The 21,509-nt window shown below is 36.7% G+C and overlaps 1 protein-coding gene across 7 annotated transcripts in view; it reads left to right on the forward strand.

Annotated features, from left to right (window-relative positions):
• LOC139977617 (neural cell adhesion molecule 2-like) overlaps positions 1–21,509 on the forward strand; it is a 64,021-nt gene that overhangs the window by 13,833 nt on the left and 28,679 nt on the right. For all 7 annotated transcript variants that reach the window (XM_071987053.1, XM_071987055.1, XM_071987054.1 and 4 more), the window contains exons 2-4: positions 17,089–17,235; positions 18,107–18,253; positions 20,575–20,715. In XM_071987053.1, coding sequence (XP_071843154.1) covers positions 17,089–17,235; positions 18,107–18,253; positions 20,575–20,715 — 435 coding nt within the window. The remainder of the gene's footprint in view (positions 1–17,088; positions 17,236–18,106; positions 18,254–20,574; positions 20,716–21,509) is intronic.

The raw sequence follows: 21,509 nt of genomic DNA on the forward strand, positions 1-21,509 counted from the left end.
ACTCAGAGAGCTACTTTTAATCCTAAGAAATAGTAATAACAGTATTTGTTTTGTAAATTCATTATCTTTTTTCAAGTGTTGATCAAATGTTCAAATAGTATCAAACTAATCAAAACATTTCTTGAAGTTAACAACAATAACAACAACAACAACAAAAAATTCAAATTGATCAAGAAAAGGGTAATTAATCTTCACAATTTCTCATTCATTAATATTGAATTTATGCAAGAAATATGAAGATTGGTGACTTGTTGAAAACGAAGAGAAAATCAATTTCTTGGTTAAATTTTGCAAAATATGAATAAAATACTATACCACACATGATATACCCTGCCTGGATGTCATTAAGAGCATGTGCAGCTCTTTGGAATAACCTGTTCATGCTACTGTTGGTGCAGGGAGCTGCCAACAGCCTAAGCTAAAGAACAAAACTCATAAAGGTGATGATAATTTTAATCTCTAGATTGTTTTGGTGTTTGACCTTGACAAGGTGTGTGACCCCTGAGGCCTAAAAGCATTCCCTACTCTGGATTGACATCTGTAATGAATCTTACTGTCTGCCTTGAGGTGGTTTCCGCGGTTACTAACTGCTTTCATTGCAGGTCATGTAGAGTTGGATTGCATGAACTCTCCAGGTTGCCTGTGTGGCTAGCGACAGTATTTGTGAGTTGCTGTTTGAACTCTTCAGGTTACCTGTGTGGCTAGCTACTGTACAGTACCTGTGAGTTGCTGTATGAACTCTTCAGGTTGCCTGTGTGTATTACAGCTTTTTACGAAACTCTATTTAACAGAAGTTGACAAAGTTTCATTTTCGAAATAACTCACTTTTGGCAATGTATGAAAACCAAAGCAAACTTCAAAAGCTTAAGATAGACTTTGTTTTGATGCCTGTCTTTCTGTTCTATATCATGTGCTTGTATTACCTCTGTAGTACTGATAACATCTCCCAATCCAAGACCATCACACTGCAGGTATTTTTAAGTGGTACTTGAGCAGCCCTGTGATTGGTTAGGATTACCAGCCAGTGTGACATGTCAGGTTTACTACAATCACTGAGGATTTAAGCTACACTGTCAAATAGATGTTGTGAAGGGTCATCAACACACTACTGTACAGTATATCTCTCATAATATCACTCCAATCTCTTCCCATTCTAAGGAGGGTAATGTCACCAGTACACCTCTCTTAAGCCTAGGGGTGCTGCCTTTTAATAGGTGTTGGTGACTCACTACTTGAGCATGATGGTTGAGAACGGTGGAGAATTGACAGGGCTAAAAAGACAATGGAGGAGAACACACTATTGCCTACAGCTTAGGCCTTTAATTAAGTACAGTTACGAACTATACTTTCAAATTTCTAACCTAGCAATGAGCTAATGGTGACCAATTTAAAGACCTCAAAATATGCTAACATTTAAGTTAGGTAATATGTTGCATGTATCAAAGTGCTGTGTATTCTTTGTAGAGTACCATCAGGGAACTGCTAGATATAATAGCAGATCTCGGGTACAGCCACATGTATGTTGTTTTGAGAAAATAATAAATAAACAGTAATGTCAGATAGACAAGAAAGATTCATAGCAAAGGGGGAGGGGCTGGGGGGGGGGGAGGTGGAAACCAGAATGTTCCATCAGGGATAATAACATTGTGAATCTTTGTAAATCTGACTCTATTGTCTCCTTGTGAGATTTGAACAAACAAAAGATGAATTTACTGCAAGTAAAAACAAAGAGAAATTTAAAGAAAAAGAGACTCCATATGGTCATGATTCAGCAATAGTATTTTGTACATGTTCCAGCTTTAGTCATTAATGTCAATATTTCTTTTCAACATCGCATTCTCTGTGAGATTCTTGTAGAGTTGAACCTTTTATTACAGATTCACACATTGTACTGTTTGTTACTTTACCTAAGGTCCTGGGGTATTGGGTGTGAATTGTGAACTGTCATGTTTAATGACTATTTTTGTCTCTACTGTAAGAGGGGGTCAAAGGTTGACTTATTCCTGTATGTACGGGTCAAAGGTTGAAGACTTATAATTCCTGTATGTATGAATTGCTTCATTATTATTGTGTTTATATATCAGGGTAGGTATTAACTTACTGTTCACCATACAGTACATGTCTGTATAAAATGAAAACCTTAATCTTGCAGTTCTATCTAATCAGTCACGGATGTTAATCCCCATCCTTCCCCACCGGCCCATATCACCCCTGAGTGAGTGAGGGAGGGGGAGGGATGGGTGGAAGATGTGGAAAGTTGACACTTGAGTTGTGTGTCTGTAGTGTGGTATCTCTAGTTACAAGTAGAACAGGGTGCAGGAGGGGGTGTAATGGTTGACTGTTTCACTTTGTAACCAATATCTCTACTGAGAGGACCAAGGTGAAGGGATACAGTATATCTATACATATACTGTTTATTTATTAATTTACTATGTCCTTGTACCTGTGCAGTGCTATTTTTAGTGTGAGTGAAAAGAGGACCAGCTAGGGGGGCATATAAAGGGATGACAGGACCAGTATCTTTAATGAATATCTAAAGTTAACCAGCAAGGGAGATCGAAATATAATGGATTAGTTGTTTAATGGTGTAATAAATATCTCTAAATGTAGGAGTGTGTGGGAGCTGTACCCCTGGTACTCGTAAATACTGTACAAGACTTTAGTTTCTTGTACTAGTAAGTACTGTAGGGTATGTCATTGCACCTAGCATATGTATTCCCCTAATCTACTGTAACACTCAGATACAGTAGTTAGCATACAGTGTGTACTGTATATATTGCAGTACACATTTGTACAGAGGTTCCAGTGTGTCTAGTCATGTAGTAAGTTTGTACCATCATGATTCACACTTGACCCTGTGTCTACACGCTGTGCACAGTTGATCCAAAAAGTACAAAAAAATGTTACCGGTGAACTTCATACAGTTAATATTCATTATATCTGGAGACCCATATTCTTGTTTACTTGTTTTCAGCGTACATATATATCTATAGGTTAGTGTTTTATACTGGTAGTTGGATGTTTTGCATTTGTCTAGGAGGCAAGCAAAACACTGAGTCTGAAATATAATACTATATTGTGACTTCACACATGAATGAATTTATAATATATACATCTCACAATATTTGGACTTCACACATGAATGAATTTATAATATACAAACAACAACTATATATCTTGCCTACTGTATACCGTACACAATTTCACATTTAGGGTTTGTGACAAACATCCCTTATTAACAGTGTGTTACATGTTTGTAAATGTGTTATAGGGCCTATTGATACCGCAGAAGTCACATGACATGTGAAAACATCCAGATATTCTGGAGAAAGCTGACCAATCAGATGATAGCATTTTTAGAGTACCAACGCTCTGCTATTATTTGGGTTTAGTGACCCCAAGCAGTTGATTACTATCACTTTAAACTTTATTTACTGAACCTTGGAGTTCAGTAGGTATGATATAACTGAGTAGCAGAATACACATGGGAGATGTTTTAGGACAACTCTTTGAGGTTCCTGACAGTTGTTGTGATTCGAATTACTTTTTGTTGAGAATATGAACCAATCACATTGTAGTATTCGGAGAGTCAGGGATTATCAATGAGTGAGTTATAACCCCTGAGCAGATAGTTAAATCTCAGATCAATGGTCTTCCTCCAGGAAGCAAATCCCTGGCTGATGTGACAGTTTCAAGTGTTTATAAGTTTATAATATTAATGGCTGGCCTGCCTGTGATGATAAGAGACTAAAACCTTCTAGGTTATTCCTGTGTGAAAGTTGTCCCATATTACAGTACATCAGCTGATGATGTAAAAACTGTAATACTGTTTGAAGCTATGATAGGAGTGGTGAATATCTATCTACCTTAAAGCAGCATTTTGCGTTGGGTCGCTTTTTTCCACTTTTTTAACATGTGCATCGATTTTTTTACATGTATCAATCATAAAACAGCTAAGATACCATCCAAGTTTCACCCTGCCAAGAGCGTTAATTAGCGAGTAATTAACGATTTATGTCGATAAATGAGAAGAGTGTCCTCGACAAATTTCACAGTTAAAATTAATCGCATACAATTCCGCTAAAACCCAGTAGTTTGAATTCAACCAATCAGAGATGCAGGTTTAGTTATGAGCCGTTGCTAAAAATAGATTCAAGACTTCGTGTTGGTTGTACCAGGGAGTTGTTATGCAACTCCCTGGTACAACTGCCATATAGACTGTACACAAATCAAGCGTGGTGTTATATTACGTATCTGTCAATGACGTTCGTAGTGTTTAAATATTCATATTATGGGCGAGGTTTATTGGGTTCCCAACGGAAAATATCTTGGAGAACAACAAAGTTGAAAGTTGCAAATTTTTCGACTTTTATGCCACCATTTGAAGTAAAATATAAATAGATTAGCTAGTTATGTATGTCGTTATGGCAAAGTGGAATCAGTGAGGTTGAGAAAAATCATAGAAAAGGACGCAAAATGCTGCTTTAATATGTGCTTATATGTAACACAGTATATCCTAAGAGAGACAGGAAAATTGAGCAAGAGGAGGAGGTGAATGAGAAATAAGGAGAGATGTACAGTAGATGGAGAAGGTGAGGGGGAAAAGGGGAGGAGTAGGAGGAGTAACATGTTACATGTCATTGAATATTCATAGATGAAAATTAACATATGATGTAACAACTTTTCCAAACGAAAATTAAATATTGAAAGTTAATCTGACTTTTAAATCTTTTAAAGCACATTAAACTTTGCCTGTTTCAAATTTGTTCAGAATTTCCCAGTCGGCTGTCCATTTTATCATTCAAAATAAAGGAAACGAACTTGCAACTGTTTTCAGAATTGAATTGAAGCTTACTGGATGCTTAGATAGCAAGTTATGTTTCCTATTTAATTGTAAACATAAATATATACTTGTTTTTATATTGTTTTTCATGATTTTTTAACAATATATATATTGTTTTTAATGACAGTGAATTCATAATTTGGAGGGCCTAATTTACTCAACGACAAAACATGGAAGGAATACCCACATACACATCTTACTTATCATCAAGAAATAACAGATCCATATCATTGCAAGAGCATCTCTCTATAAAATAATGACTTCAAGGATATGTTGGTGTGTATGGACTTTTTGCTGGTATTCTTACTTTCCAAATAGTATAAAAGCTGGATGGAAGGGTTCTACCAGCATATGGGTGTGTTCTATCATAATTCACCTAATAGTCACTGAAATAATACACCAACATGCATGTATTTATCTTTCATCACCTACAGCAAATGTCTAATAAGGGAATGGTGTTGTTATTTCTTATGTTTCAGAGAGAGAGAGAGAGAGAGACAGGTTAAGAAGCTGACCTTAGGAACGACCTCGGAATTTGTTTAGGTTGCTGGTGAAAAGTGATGATAGGTTGTTGATCACTCAATAAATAATCTTATATATGATATTTTCACTGGAGATGATGAGAATAATTTAATTTCCATATTGATTGGTATAATGTGACATAATTTTCATTTCTTACACATCTATCGAGAGTGTTCCGTCACAAGAAAATCTGTCATTTCTTGGACAGATGTAACAAGAAACCTGGACAATATTTTGATCATTTAATTTTAGAATTTGCTGGTCAATAAATGTCATCCTCTGCTTACCTTTGTGTCCAGTCAATTGCAAGCTCAATATTAGCTTGGGGGGCGGCTGGGGGGGCTGGTGGGGGAGGTTGTGATCTCACCTGGTGTGGGGGGGTAAGGGGTTTGGGGGCCATGGTCATCTGTTAAACAACACAATGTCAATCAACCCACCATTAAATTAAAATAAAATGCCATGTTTAATTTGTAGAAGGGTTTTAATTTGTTGCTAATCAGTGTTCCCAGTCAATTTGTTTCAATGTCAGATGATAGCATGGGTTAAGAAAGTTGGATTGCAATCATGCAATTTTTATTCCTTCCTCTGAAACAGTGAGGCAGTGATGTCGGCAATATTTTTGCGAGGCGGTCGCAGGGAACAGAGAGGTGGCCGCCTCACACAATGAATACCAGCCTGGGAAACCCTGCTCTTTTCACTTTCTGTGCCTTTCCTTTTTCCAACATTTTTTTCTTCTTTCATTTTTCGCACTTTTCCTTTTCTCTCTGCTTATTTTCCTCTATTCAAACATGTTTTGAACATGAAGTCTAAAATTTCCAAGATTTTCTTTCTTTTTACATGTCATTAGTTTTTGACATGACAACTTCATAAGTTGATACCAGAAAATACAGTGTGGCAAAGATTATCAAATATCTCTGTTTTTGTCACTGAATAAGCAGACCAGACAGACATACAGTATTTGTGCTCCCATAATATGCTTGAAACAAAATGGCCATCATTGGTCAAATACGTCGGCTTTTGAACATTACAAAGACTTACTGGTGGGCGATGTTTGTTCTTCCTGACGTTTGAGTGTGAAACTTTATACCCACCTGTTCTCCATCTGGGAACCATTTGGCACTTTACAACATCCAAGTAAAGTAGTTACAACTTTTGACATAAAATTTGGCTACATTTTAATAGCATCCTGTACATGATGAACTCATGTAGGAAAAATCAAATACTTTAAATCCCTCTTTCCCATTTACAGTATTTATCTGTTTATTTATGTATTTTTGCTGATTATGTTTAGGTGTTAAGGGAGGAAGTAAATAAGGAAAATAGACATTTATTTGTGAACAGCTGAACTTTCCATTTACACTTGTTCCCTCTGTGTATAGACTTGCTTTCAATTTCAAATTGTCACTGTTATCATTTGTCTGTCTAACAGGGCAAGAACCTCCCCTTCCCCACTTTTGCCTATTCATTAATGATCAGTTAGCCACAAAGATATGTTGGAAAGTCAAATAATGGTCACCGAATGTTCACACTTCTATGAACCTTTTACCTTTGCCATGCTTCACACAGCATTTGCCTTCTTCTTAATTCTTATTGTCTTATTTAACACAATTAAACACTTAAAAAATAATGTGGAGAATGAGAGCCTCACTCAGTCGATAAAGCAACTTTTGGACAGTTGTTTTATCCATAGCAGGCGATCATGTGAGGCTTGAAGGGTACACCACTAGTAAATGCCCCTAAATATGCTTAGATTGTCAAATAATATTCACCCATACAGGCGCGTAGCCAGGGGGGGAAGGGGGGCAACTGCCCCCTTCCCGTTTAGCATATTTTGTGTATTTTTTATGATATCGCTAGTAATTACAAAATAAAAAATGCTTAGATGCAACTTACAAGGCCTGGGAAGTGTCATTTCCAGCGATCTGGGAGGCATTTTCGGGCAAAATTTTCTTGTACGCTTCGCGTTAACCCATGGTCCTGGGAAGTGCCATTTCCAGCGATCTGGGAGGCATTTTCGGCCAAAATTTTCTTGTACGCTTCGAGCCAACCAGTGGCGCTATGCTTAGTTTGCCTACGATAGTATGCCTACAGGCTTTGCTCCTCCCTTGGCAAATTCCTCGCTACGCGCGCCTGCACCCATATAATATTCACCCATATGCTCACATTTGGACAACATGTTAATAACTTAAATACCACTTCTGACATAGACTTTTGGTGAAAGGCACTATATGAGAATAAATTATTATAATTATTATTGTTGTTGTTATTCCAGCCTGAGATAGTTAATGGTCTTTTCTATTTTCGAATGTTCAATACTCAATGTCCTCTGAGAGTTAATATGGAGAGAATCAGTTGACCGCCACCAAAGGACATGTCTAGCAAATTTGACACAGTTTGCTAAATTTGGTGCCAAAGAATACTGAAGACCTCTATAAGATCTGACAGCCTTTGATGGCAGGTTTGGTCATGGCACAATAAATCTATACAGTTTACACAAGAGGCAGACATTTGTATTTATCTACTGTGCAGTGTTTACCAGGTTAAACCTATTACAATCACCTTACAATAACTACAAGCTCTGATAATAATACCCTTCATAGCCTAGTTAAATCCTGATAGGACTCCCTTGATGACTGTTATATTCAGTTAGCCTTGATGCAGGATTAAAGTAAAGGCAAATACTCATCTAGAAAAAGTCACATGGGATTATCATAGTGTGGGTATATATAGTAGTTCAACCTTGTTGAACCCTCCCCCATCAAAAATATTTAAATAGCTATCTGATAGACAGTCTGATGATGGTCCTCCATGCTCAAATTTGAAGGGAAGAGAAAGCATGTAGGTGCAGCCACTATAAAAGCATTGATTCACACCGAGATATATACTTTTGAAAACTGCTGGCAATTTTTAGAGATCTTGTCAAATTTGGGGGCAAAATAATTATATTAATTAGCCTCATATAATGCAGAATAGGAGTCACTTGTACTTCAGTTTCTTAGGAAAAAGGTTCATAGAAGAAATTTGCTACATTGCCATTATGTGTCGTTAGACCTCCAAGATGGGCTTATCAGTTCATATCTTTGTCAATTATCATAAGCAAAATTGCATATATTTAGTTAAAATGTTGAATTGGAAGCCACCCAATGTGTAAGTTGGAATCTAAAGCCCTTGCGGGTTTCTCAAGAAATGTTGTGGTCGCTTAAGCCTCTTAAATATAACTGATTATTATATATTATTATTATTATTTGTGCAGGAGACTTTCAGCACAGTATACAAAGGGTGATTCTCATCACTGTTAATGAAGAAGCTACATGGAGAGACTATAAGAGGCTGTTTTCACAACAGATAAAATTATAAACCCATTATAAATGTTTCCTGGTACTCTTGAGATTGTAAATCAACATTTGTAGTGGCTTAATGTTTCATGAGTGTCCCGATTACAACTGTTTAATGTACACGTCTAGTCTACAGGTTTTTGGAATCAAGCTTTTGACACTAATTGGCCTCTAGCAGTCAATAACTACCGGCATTGACACAGATATGATGAACATTAGTATATGATACTGTGTAACATGTGGTTCATCCGTCGATGTACGTTATCATTTTCAGGATGTAAAACATATGAAGTAGGCTGGTTTGAAGTACCTTTTTGCATTTCGATGAAGGGGAGGGTGGGGTAAGGGGTTCCTTTGCTGGGTTTACAGGTGTTCACTTTTAAAATATTGTTCAATCAGTTTGAACTGTGTATATTTATAAGGGAACTCTTAGACTAAAAACATTGGTTGCCTCTTTTTTTTCGGCTTCAATCAATTTTACTAAAATTTGTAAAAAGTGCCAGTTCACGAGTGTAACAACCTCTACATTTGTTTCAATCTCATGAATAGTCGCAGAAATATTGACATTGCAATCTTTCTCTGATCATATTTCTGTGAATCTCAGTGCCTGGTGGATGATTAATTTATGAAATAGAATAATGAAATGAAAACAACTCTCTGTGTTTATACAGGCTCAAAAGGTGATGATGACAGGTCATTAAGATATTTGAAAAGTCTAATCTGCTTCATATACAGTATAGAGTCAACACTTGACTACACATAACTTTATAAGTCAAATATTTAAGTCAATTGCTGAGCTACCAAAGAATAAGAGCAAAAAGTCCAAAGGTTGAAATTCATCGTTCAAATTTAGGTGAATCATAGTCATACCAAATATAGATGAATCATATCATATTTGTTTAAGCTTATTGAGGGCCAGATGTTTGTTCAATGTACCTCAATATTTCATCCCACATACAGTGGCAGTCAAATAATTGCTTAGCTCTCTCGCAAAAGTTTACAGTACTACTCAATTGACCTTCAAGATCCCACTAGGATTCGAAATGTCTGGAAATCTTTCAATTCCCAGTCAGTTTTCAGTCCATGCAGGATTAACAGGTGTTAGCCAATAATAATGTACCTTGTAGGAATTCCATGGAGTTGTAAAAAAAAATTAATTAAAAATGAAGTGACTAAGTTTGATATAGTGGTATTTACTTACATTGTAGGTTTTAAAGAAACAACATGAGAATGTAACATTTGGGGGGGGGGGGAAGGGGGGCAGAAAGCTCAAATAAAGAGTGACTGACATTGAAATAACTCAGCTGTAAATATGGGCTCCAGGTTGTTTTTGTTTTACCGACTTGGTTACATTCCTTAGCAATTAATTCTAAATTCTGTTATATGATAGCTGGAATAACAGTGGGAATAAAAAAATATATGAAGTTCAATTAATTCAAATTCATTTGAAATTCAATAAGCTGATTCCAAAATATAAAAACAAAGTGCTTTTACCCTGGGCACTGTTATTCCTGTGACAGTTAATTCAAATAAACGTACTATAGCATGCATGCTAGGTCCTTTTGTTTTTAAATGTATAAAAAATAGCTCGGACTGATTTTAATATTATGGTTGATTGAAAGCGATAAAAATATGAATCTGAAACCGAACCTATTTTCCTAATTATGACTAATAATTAATCAATGATTAAAAATATTTACAGCTCTGTCCTTGAAAGACAGTAGGCATGAAACTACACCTTTCAATAGCTTCCCAACAATATGGGAAATTTATTGACAACTTACGTTACGCCATGATACTGTACAGTGCAGATACCCCAGCACTCTACGTAATAACACCAACAAGACACTGGTACAACTTACAGTATGTAGTAAAAACTGTAAGTGGAAGGCATAATTCCTGTGTTGAACAACAGTTTTCAAGGCTTTGAAATGTTTTCTCTCATAAAATATATTTATACAATGGTTCTTGTGTACACAATCTGAGTCGATGCAACTTAACACAGTTTGTGTATATAACCGCAACCTGACAATATTGCACAGCAGTTTGCTTTGTGATGCCAGGTAACTTATTCCCTCAAGTTGTAGTACCATACTCTAGACAGTAATATACTACCTCTAATGCAGTGCACTTTAATTACTTGTAAAACTGTAATTAATTGTAATTACATCACTGCACTGTTCTAAAACCAATACCGTTTGTATTGACACCAACACCATATATGCATATTTAACACACCAACAGTATAAGAAAATGTACAACACTGCTATATACTATATAGGAAACATGTTAACCTTTGACCTAAAGCTAGCTCAATCAGGAAGCAACTGCTCTGTTCAAGATTGATGAATAAGAGGCCTCCATTTTCAATTTGTCATCATTATCACTGTACAGTATATATACTGACATTGTAAAATGTTAAGAGCCAACAATTACAATTTGCAATCACCAGAAATATGTGCCCTGGTATTTATTAGCTGACCAAATGGTCAATGAATATATGTAAGTAAGGGGGGGGGGGAAGAATATCAGAAATTGCTAAAATAAGACAAAGGGTCTTCTGTGTCACTCCATGTAAAGAGAGTTTATATTTGTAATTTAACTGGGCTATAGCACTGGAGGTGATTAATATTGATGATAAGGAGGACAGTATTTGAAGAGTGGCTTTGGTTCTGATCGAGATGATATTTACTCCATCAAAGTACTCCAAGATGGTAGAAGCAGCAGGGAGTTGTTAGGGAGGAACATCTCCCTGGTAGCAGAAGTACCCGTCAGTTACTATCTAGCTGTTCATGGCAGTATGGGAAGAGTTATATAGTAGCCCTGCTGGACCACTATAAGATGTTTATATTACTGGGTGGTCTGTCCTTAACTAATAATAGATTATCTAATCATCTGTACAGTATAACTGTCATATATACAGTAAGAACTGCCATTAAATCCTAAATCTCTATAAGCAGGAACCTGCAGTAAGGGGATGAATGACATCTCAGCTACAAATTGGAAATTTAGATATGTGGATTGCTTTAGTCTTGTCTGCTTGGAATCATACATTAACCATTTATAATTTATTGATAGTATTGTACAGTATCTCTCATTCTATTCAGTAGCTACAAGGTAAGTGTAGTGATGTAACTGTTATGTCACATACAGTACAGTACCCACGCTAATAGTGGAGCGTGTCACATAGTGACTAAGATATTGCACCTCGCCATACTGTTAAGGTAAAACAGAAGTGCCTTTGTTCTCCAAGTGGTCCCCCTTCCCCATCCCCCCCATTCTTTCAATTCACTTTTATGAAGTGTCACTCTCAAAACGTGTCTATAATTAGATCTCAAAGAACAATTGTTAATTTTTTTTAAAAATAATTTAAGGATACTTTTATCTAAACTGGTTTACTACAATGGGCTCTTTTGTTAATAGCAAAGGACGTTGTGGGTAAACATAGAGCATTCATATTTTCTGGAAGCTTTGAGATTATTTTGTGGTTCCCTCTCCCCCCTCCCCTACTCCAGATTCAGTCTTCTTCCCCCGCCCCAGTGTATACAGTATGTGCATTTATAACCACCATGTCAGCTGACATAGAGTGCTGTGTCCGGCCCATTAATCTACTTTCAGCAAGCCCCTGCTGAAATGACAGTGTGCAATCAATTACACTGTAATATCAAGATTTATAAGCAGGTTGCTGGTATAGTAGTACTACTAGCAGCAGCCCCCTGTTATCTAACATATAGTGCATCACCACTCTGCTTTATCTTTGGTATCACATACACATGTGCAGTATATTATACATGTATACACTGTATGTATACCTTAGACTACAACACACATACACCAGTTATCTTCATTCCTTGAAATGTTTCAAAACTCTACAAATGGTTGAACTTTGATCAGACTTAATGGGGGGACTTGAGAAAGAATGAACTCGGCTAAAGAAACAGCTGCCGACTACATACAGTAGTACACAGTACTTAAACATTGGTAAGAGGATCACTGTATTGTTACCGTCTTCTTATCATCGGCTTTAAAGATGACTCGGTAGATTTACTTTTTAAGTGAAATATGTACTTTACTGTACTTTTAAGATGTTGTGACAAGGTCCTGCATTGCAATGTAGTCAATACCGTATTAATAGGACATTCTACCATGTACAGTACTTCCTGAAGCTTAATGTCGTAATATACTTAAAGGATTGGTTCAAGTGTCTGACATGTCCGTCTTGTATGAAAGAGCTCAAAAAGGCAAACAGAACAGTGAAGAAACTACACTTTGAAGATTTCAAAATTTCTTTGCAAATGACTGGTGTAGAAAGACTAACTGTGAGGGTGTGATGTCACATCCTCACTTTCTGAACATGTGTGAATATATTTCAATAAAAATTAATTACATTTTTTTTCACAAATCTAAAGAAATATAATCAAAAATTCTTCAGATGTTTAGTCTCTGATACTTCCCTCGACAAATATGAGATCCACATGACATATCTTTTGGTTGTAAGTCATAAAATCTCACAAAATATTTTAATAAAATAACAAAGACTTTTCAGAAATGTGAGGATGTGACATCACAGCTAGTCTGATTTCAGCAGTTTCTACACAATCAGATAGAACTTTAAACTTGAATATCTCCATAACGGAATAAGATATTTGAACAGTTTCTTCATCACTGTGTTTCTTTTATTGTCTTCTTTCATATAAGATAAACATGTATGACACCTGAACTAATCCTTTAACATTAACTGTGTATGGCCACTGTACACTTGAATACAATACAACTTTATTTACAGTCCAATAAATATATATGTACTTAGTGTCCTTTGCGTCAAACTGTTTTACTTTATGTTCCAATACTTTACGTCAATGTACAGAAGCATTTAGTATATAGTACTGTATACTTACTGTATAGCAAACTATGTGTCTTTCCTACAAAATGGAACTTAAATGACAAAAGGATTTTTAATCGAGCACTGCCATGGCATTAAACTGGTGATGTTCCTAAGTATTATTAGCTGTTATGAGGAAGTTTGTTTGATCAATGATAACATCACCACTGGTATGTACTGTATATGTAGGTCATAGGTTATGGGTGGTAGTACGTGATCTTAAAGACAGAGTAACTGCAAAAAACTCTGTAAAACATTTAGAATAAATCAAGCAGAAAATATAGACTGGTAGCTTCTACCTTTGTCCAATTTTTTTTTTTTTTTTTTTTTTTTTTTTTTTTGAGGTTTAGCAAACTAGTTTAGATTGGTGGACCACAAGTGTAGGCCTTTCAGGTCAACAACTCAAGACTCTGCATTTTGTGTTTGAAAGTAATTTTACTGAAAGTAAATACCTATATATACCAATTGGGTAATTTCCAGATACCTCTATAAAGCTTAGAAGCACACTAGAGTACTAGAAGTTTGTGTCATTAAGTTAAACATCACACTTGGAACTTGATATGGGTAAGGTACTGTACCCCTGAAAACAAATGTACAGTTACTGTATAATATCTATCCTTGATAGCAATCCATCCATACTACATACATGTACAATAGAATTAATGGCATAAAGACATCAACTTTTAGAAAGGTTTTTTTTTTTTAATGTACTCTTTCAAGTTGAAAAGTATGGTAGTTAATAGCGTTGCTGGCTAATAAAGAATATTGAGATGGGTACATAAACATAACAAAAGATAAATATGAATATAAATATGTAAATATACTTTAATCAATAAATAAAAAGAAATAAATATACCAGTTTCTAGTAATTATGGTATGAATTTTAGTAAGTTTGGGTGATGTTGGGCAAAGTCCTGTCCCATAGCAAGATTGAACTGTACCAATGATGTCACATGACTGTTAGTGTTGTTTTGACCTTTGACCTATAGAACCCACAATTGGGGATCATCTAAATAGGCAGTCAAGCCAAGTATTGAAAATACTGCACTTAAATGATTCCTGTTTTATGGAATCTCAAGATCAGCAGAAATGAAAGTTCGTTGGTCGACCAATAAATGCCAGAAAACAAAACCTCTCATGGGACAGGGAAGAAGATAAAGATAGAAAGTAATAAAAACAAAATGAAGCTTAATTTTTAAAACTTGTTATACAAAAAAACAGGTTGATCCTGGTTTCGATGACCATTTGTATCCACCTGTTTCAGTTTTATTATTTAGAATAATATCATCTAGGTCATCACTTAATCGGTACATTGTTCCTTCTTCATTATTAGATGTACCGCATATTTCTGTGTAAAGTAGTTTAGCATTTCCCAGGTTTCCTGTGTTCGAATAGATCAGGAAGCTTGGATATGCCACTTTCACTTCCTATTATTGAGTAAAATTAGCATCTAATCCCGGGGGGGGCGAGGGTGGAAGTTAAGCAGGTTATTCCCCAAAAAATATAAATAAATAAATCAGTCAGAATGCATGTTAAAAGAATATTCGTGAATCCTGCAAGTTGGAAAACAAGTTTTTTTGGGGGTCAAAAGAACTAGTTAACTAGATAAATGTTGACTTTTAGTATAAATTGTTTTAGTGATTGTGAGTGTGCCCATGTCAATTTGTTGTATGTGTACATTATATATATTGTAGTGAATTGGAAAATCAAGAACAGTGAAAAAACTTCCAGCCTCCACCGGGATTCGTACCCGGGCCTCCCGCTTTATATGCGGACACCCTAACCAACTAGGCTGTGGACACTGATTGTATGTCCAGAGGTTCGAAACCAGTAAGGAAGGTCACCAGTCCACTCTAGGCACCTGCCATCTGTATTGAACCAATGCTTGTTCTGTTTTGGTGACATATTTTGCCTTATTCTATATGTATTTATCAGTAGGTGAAATTAGTTGGGAGTTGGGACTAGTGGAACACTAATAGTTGTTACTCTAGAGTTTCACACATTGAGCGAGAGGATTAACTTTTGGGAATGAGAAGTGCAAAAGTAGTGAGTAGGTAGGTGTAGTAGTCATATCATTGCTTGGAGATGTACCCAAAATGAGCCAGTTTATTTGCTTCTACCAGAGGCAGATATTGACTTGAAAAATGCTTCATAGTTTATATATCTAACATAATAGTCTAAATAAAGCATATAAGCATATGAGGGGGAGGTGGGGGGGTGGGGGAATTTATTCTTGCAACAGTTGGAGGAAGAAAAAATTCTAAACAGGAATCCCCAAGCCAAATTTATCCGTTGTAATGAGCAAAGTCAGTTATTTTCATTGAACCAGAACAATCAGTAATTTCATCATATGCAGCAATGGAAACTTGCTTACTTACACCAGGTCGAAAGTTATGCTGTATCACTGAGGGAACCAGGATATCCTCACTTGGCAGAAAGTGAGATTAATTCATTCTCAAGAAAATACTGTTTCATGGTGTAATCGAGTGGCACTATGATGGTGCAATCTTAAATGATTTAGTGTAATGTTCAGCTCAATATACATTTAGTTAGTCACTGGTATGTAAATTGCGACACATGATACCTTGTTAATGGTATAACCTGGGTGGACATTAAGTTACATATTCTCTGATTTTTTTTTCAACTCTCTGTTAATTAATGCTCATGTAATGGTCGTTAGTCGTGAATGGTGTATAAAGCTTACTCTTAAGTAGTGTGCCTTAATGAGCTCCTCCCAACCACCCATTGTCAGTCCAGGAAAATGGTTCAGTCTGGGAATGTTTGCATTTAGCTGGGGAAGAAGTGGCCCACTACTTTTGGAGGTACATTCCACCTCCCCCCCCTCCCTCCCTGCCCCCATCACCCTCCTTTCGTTAACCTCACACACAAAGTAATTATTGTCACAACCATGTGATTGGGAGCTCTATGTATATAGATCTAATTTATAGTTTGAATACATATGCCCTAAAATTGCAACATTTGATGTTCTAAACATTTTAACTTTTCTGGGGGAGGACCCCCAAATCCCCTATGTGTGTCAATGACCATAGGGCGAGTATCCCCACTTCATAAAATACTTGATTTCACCTCTGGGCATTCCATAAAGTTTCAGGCCTCTACATTACCTAAATCGGTTGGAGAAAGTTTGATTTTATTATGATCAATATAAGGTACCACAGTATTGCACTTAGAACTTTCTCGTTTATTGTTAATTAAAATTAAAAAAATGACTCAAGTTCTTGCTTTGGGGAAATGTTTAGGAGAAGAAGATATAGCTTAATGGCCCAAACATGACACTCGGGTGTGTGCTCTGTGGTAAAGCTACTGTAAGGCTAGCTGAAATGCATTGGACATAAGTTTGCTATTTGGAGTTGTCTCAGGGGTTAAAATGCCAGCCGTGTGGTATTACTTGCCCGCAAAATAAGCCAATACTGTATTAAAACTTAATATGACATACTTAAATTGTATAATTAATACTGTATTTGTTTCTGTTTTAATATTTTCAGATGGTCAACTTGTGCTTGAGCCGTCTGAACCACTGACCAAAGCTGAGGGTGAGGATGTGGCGGTCTTTTGCACAAATGTCGGACAAGGCCAGGAACAACCAGAATGGGTCGCACCAGACGGAAACTTAATCGGTACCATTAATCAAGGTGAGGTTGAGGCGTCTTACTAAATAATAGTTTTTCAGACAAGTTTGTAAACTACTCAAGTCCATGATTCTAGTCTTCTGTGGGGTGCATCCTTATAATTGGTATGGTGCATTATGGGTACTCGTGGGTTGGTACTCGTAAGTGGAATTAGAAGAAAATGAACAGCGTACAGGTGATCAGGTCAACTTTGACCTTTTACTCTGAATGTACTTCTACAAGTTTGCTTTCTGCAAATTTGAATTGCACACTAGAAGGACTCTTACCCATGGTGTTTGTTTATATATATATATATATATATATATATATATATATGTATATATATATATATGTATATAAAAATACAAATACTAGATGTATGTACTTGTGGTCTGGGAAATGTGCCATAATGGTACTTGTACCCATAGATTTGTACAGTAAGTGTATGTGTACGATATGTACACCAGACAATGTACATCTACAGTATAAGTAAGTACTGACACCCATGGTTTTGCACTCATACATGTACCCAGACCAAGGTACTCCACACCGAGTTCTCCTTCCTACTCACACCAATGACTTTATATGATATCCTTGAAAAGTGAAGTTGAACTTCACATAGGTGGAGGTCAAAAGGTCATTTGAGGTCGACAAGTCTGAAAAGCTTGTGAACATGATCAACTGTCAGGTAAAGCTTGAAGTAACTTTGCACTTGATAGGTAAGAACCTGGCTGATCGTATGAAATCAGAAATGGTCACCACCTTTACAATCTAAAATGATTTTTTTCAGTTTCTCTGTCCATGCCCTTACTGTACATGCGAAATGTGGCAGGAAATCGCCAAGCCAACTGACTTTCTAGTGATCGTTTGATTCATGAATATTTGTTGTTTCTAGGGGCAACGACTCATCTCTTTGTGGAGGAAGATACGGTGAATAAAGAGACCAAACTACAGATAACTAACTTAGAAGTGGAGGACAAAGGGTCCTATACTTGTCGGCTGTCCGGATCCCTCGGCCAAACCATACTTATTGATGTCTTCGGTGAGAACCCTAGGCTAATTAATAGTGTATAATGTAGGGAATTGCTGCTCTCATTCTGCGATGTACCCTAGGCTAATTAATAGTGTATAATGAAGGGAATGGCTGCTCTCATTCTGTGATGTACCCTAGGCTAATTAATAGTGTATAATGTAAGGAATTGCTACTCTCATTCTGAAGATGCACCCTAGGCTAATTCATAGTGTATAGTGTAGGAAGTTGCTGCTCTCATTCTGCGATGCACCCTAGGCTGATTAATAGTGTATAATGAAAGGAATTGCTGGGCTCTCATTCTGCGATGCACCCTAGGCTAATTAATAGTGTATAATGTACAGTATGGAATTGCTGCTCTCATTCTGTGATGTATCTTAGGCTAATTAATAGTACATAGGGAATTGCTGCTCTCATTCTGCGATGCACCCTAGGCTAATTAATAGTGTATAATGTAGGGAATTGCTGCTCTCATTCTGCAATGCACCCTAGGCTAATTAATAGTGTATAATGTAGGGAATTGCTGCTCTCATTCTGTGATGTACCCTAGGCTAATTAATAGTGTATAATGTAGGGAATTGCTGCTCTCATTCTGCGATGTACCCTAGGCTAATTAACAGTGTATTATGTAACGAATTGCTGCTCTCATTTTGCGATGCACCCTATACGCTAATTAATAGTGTATAATAAAGGGAATGGCTGCTCTCATTCTGTGATGTACCCTAGGCTAATTAATAGTGTATAATGTAGGGAATTGCTGCTCTCATTCTGCGATGTACCCTAGGCTAATTAATAGTGTATAATGTAGGGAATTGCTGCTCTCATTCTGCAATGCACCCTAGGCTAATTAATAGTGTATAATGTAGGGAATTGCTGCTCTCATTCTGCGATGCACCCTAGGCTAATTAATAGTGTATAATGTAGGGAATTGCTGCTCTCATTCTGTGATGTACCCTAGGCTAATTAATAGTGTATAATGTAAGGAATTGCTACTCTCATTCTGAAGATGCACCCTAGGCTAATTCATAGTGTATAGTGTAGGAAGTTGCTGCTCTCATTCTGCGATGCACCCTAGGCTGATTAATAGTGTATAATGAAAGGAATTGCTGAGCTCTCATTCTGCGATGCACCCTAGGCTAATTAATAGTGTATAATGTATGGAATTGCTGCTCTCATTCTGTGATGTATCTTAGGCTAATTAATAGTACATAGGGAATTGCTGCTCTCATTCTGCGATGCACCCTAGGCTAATTAATAGTGTATAATGTAGGGAATTGAGCTCATTCTGCGATGCACCCTAGGCTAATTAATAGTGTATAATGTAGGGAATTGCTGCTCTCATTCTGTGATGTACCCTAGGCTAATTAATAGTGTATAATGTAGGGAATTGCTGCTCTCATTCTGCGATGTACCCTAGGCTAATTAACAGTGTATAATGTAACGAATTGCTGCTCTCATTTTGCGATGCACCCTATACGCTAATTAATAGTGTATAATAAAGGGAATGGCTGCTCTCATTCTGTGATGTACCCTAGGCTAATTAATAGTGTATAATGTAGGGAATGGCTGCTCTCATTCTGCGATGTACCCTAGGCTAATTAATAGTGTATCATGTATGGAATTGCTGCTCTCATTCTGCGATGCACCCTAGGCTAATTAATAGTGTATAATGTAGGGAATTGCTGCTCTCATTCTGTGATGTACCCTAGGCTAATTAATAGTGTATAATGTAGGGAATTGCTGCTCTCATTCTGCAATGCACCCTAGGCTAATTAATAGTGTATAATGTAGGGAATTGCTGCTCTCATTCTGCAATGCACCCTAGGCTAATTAATAGTGTATAATGTAGGGAATTGCTGCTCGCATTCTGCGATGTACCCTAGGCTAATTAATAGTGTATAATGTAGGGAATTTCAGCTATCATTCTGAAGATACACCCTTTTCCAAAACATATCCAATTGATAAGAAATTTCACTGAAAATTAAGGAAGAAATTAATCTGTATTCAAACACAGTTTTTGTTGTGATTACTGTCACAGCATGGGTTATGTCAAAATTTGCATTTGCAAAGATGATGTCAAGTTCACTACTGTTCAAAGTCCATAGATTTAAACTATCCATCCCAACTGATTAAAAAATTGTCTCTCTGTCAAATGCAATATTAGCGTTCTCATACTATGAAAAAAATGTTTGGGAAATTGTTGATCATTTTTTAAGGTAACTTCTAAGGGCTACCAGACAATTCTTTTAAATGCTCAAAGTAGCATTTTATGGAGAGTAACCATGATGATGCACACTTGTTTTTATGTTTTTTTTTCCCCCACCACATTTCAGTGGGAATTGAATTTGTCAAGAGGGCTGAAGAGGAATACCAAGCCTTTGAAGAGTTTGAATCAGCCTCCATCAAATGTTCCGTGACAGGAAATCCAAAACCATCCATCGAGTGGTACCACAATAACGTCAGGGTTTACGATGGTAAGGTGTTATGAATAGTGGTAACCTCAGGGTTTAAGATGGTGAGGTGTTATGAATAGTGGTAACCTCAGGGTTTACGATGGTAAGGTGTTATAAATAGTGGTAACCTCAGGGTGTACAATGCTAAGGTGTAATGAATAGTGGTAACCTCAGGGTTTACGATGGTTCAGTACTTAGGTGTTATGAATAGTGGTAACGTCAGGGTGTACGATGGTAAGGTGTTATGAATAGTGGTAACCTCAGGGTGTACGATGGTAAGGTGTATGAATAGTGGTAACCTCAGGGTGTACGTTGGTAAGGTGTATGAATAGTGGTAACCTCAGGGTTTACAATGGTACTTGGGTGTTATGAATAGTGGTAACCCCAGGGTTAACAATGGTACTTAGGTGTTATGAATAGTGGTAACCTCAGGGTGTACAATGGTAAGGTGTTATGAATAGTGGTAACCTCTGGGTTTACGATGGTGAGGTGTTATGAATAGTGGTAACCTCAGGGTTTACGATGGTGAGGTGTTATGAATAGTGGTAACCTCAGGGTGTAGGATGGTAAGGTGTTATGAATTGTGGTAACCTCAGGGTTTACAATGGTACTTGGGTGTTATGAATAGTGGTAACCTCAGGGTTTAAGATGGTAAGGTGTTATGAATAGTGGTAACCTCAGGGTTTACGATGGTACTTAGGTGTTATGAATAGTGGTAACCTCAGGGTTTACGATGGTACTTTGGTGTTATGAATAGTGGTAACCTCAGGGTTTACAATGGTAAGGTGTAATGAATAGTGGTAACCTCAGGGTGT

This window comes from Apostichopus japonicus, chromosome 12 (genome assembly GCF_037975245.1).
Source record: "Apostichopus japonicus isolate 1M-3 chromosome 12, ASM3797524v1, whole genome shotgun sequence".
NCBI classification, from domain to species: Eukaryota; Metazoa; Echinodermata; class Holothuroidea; order Aspidochirotida; family Stichopodidae; genus Apostichopus; species Apostichopus japonicus.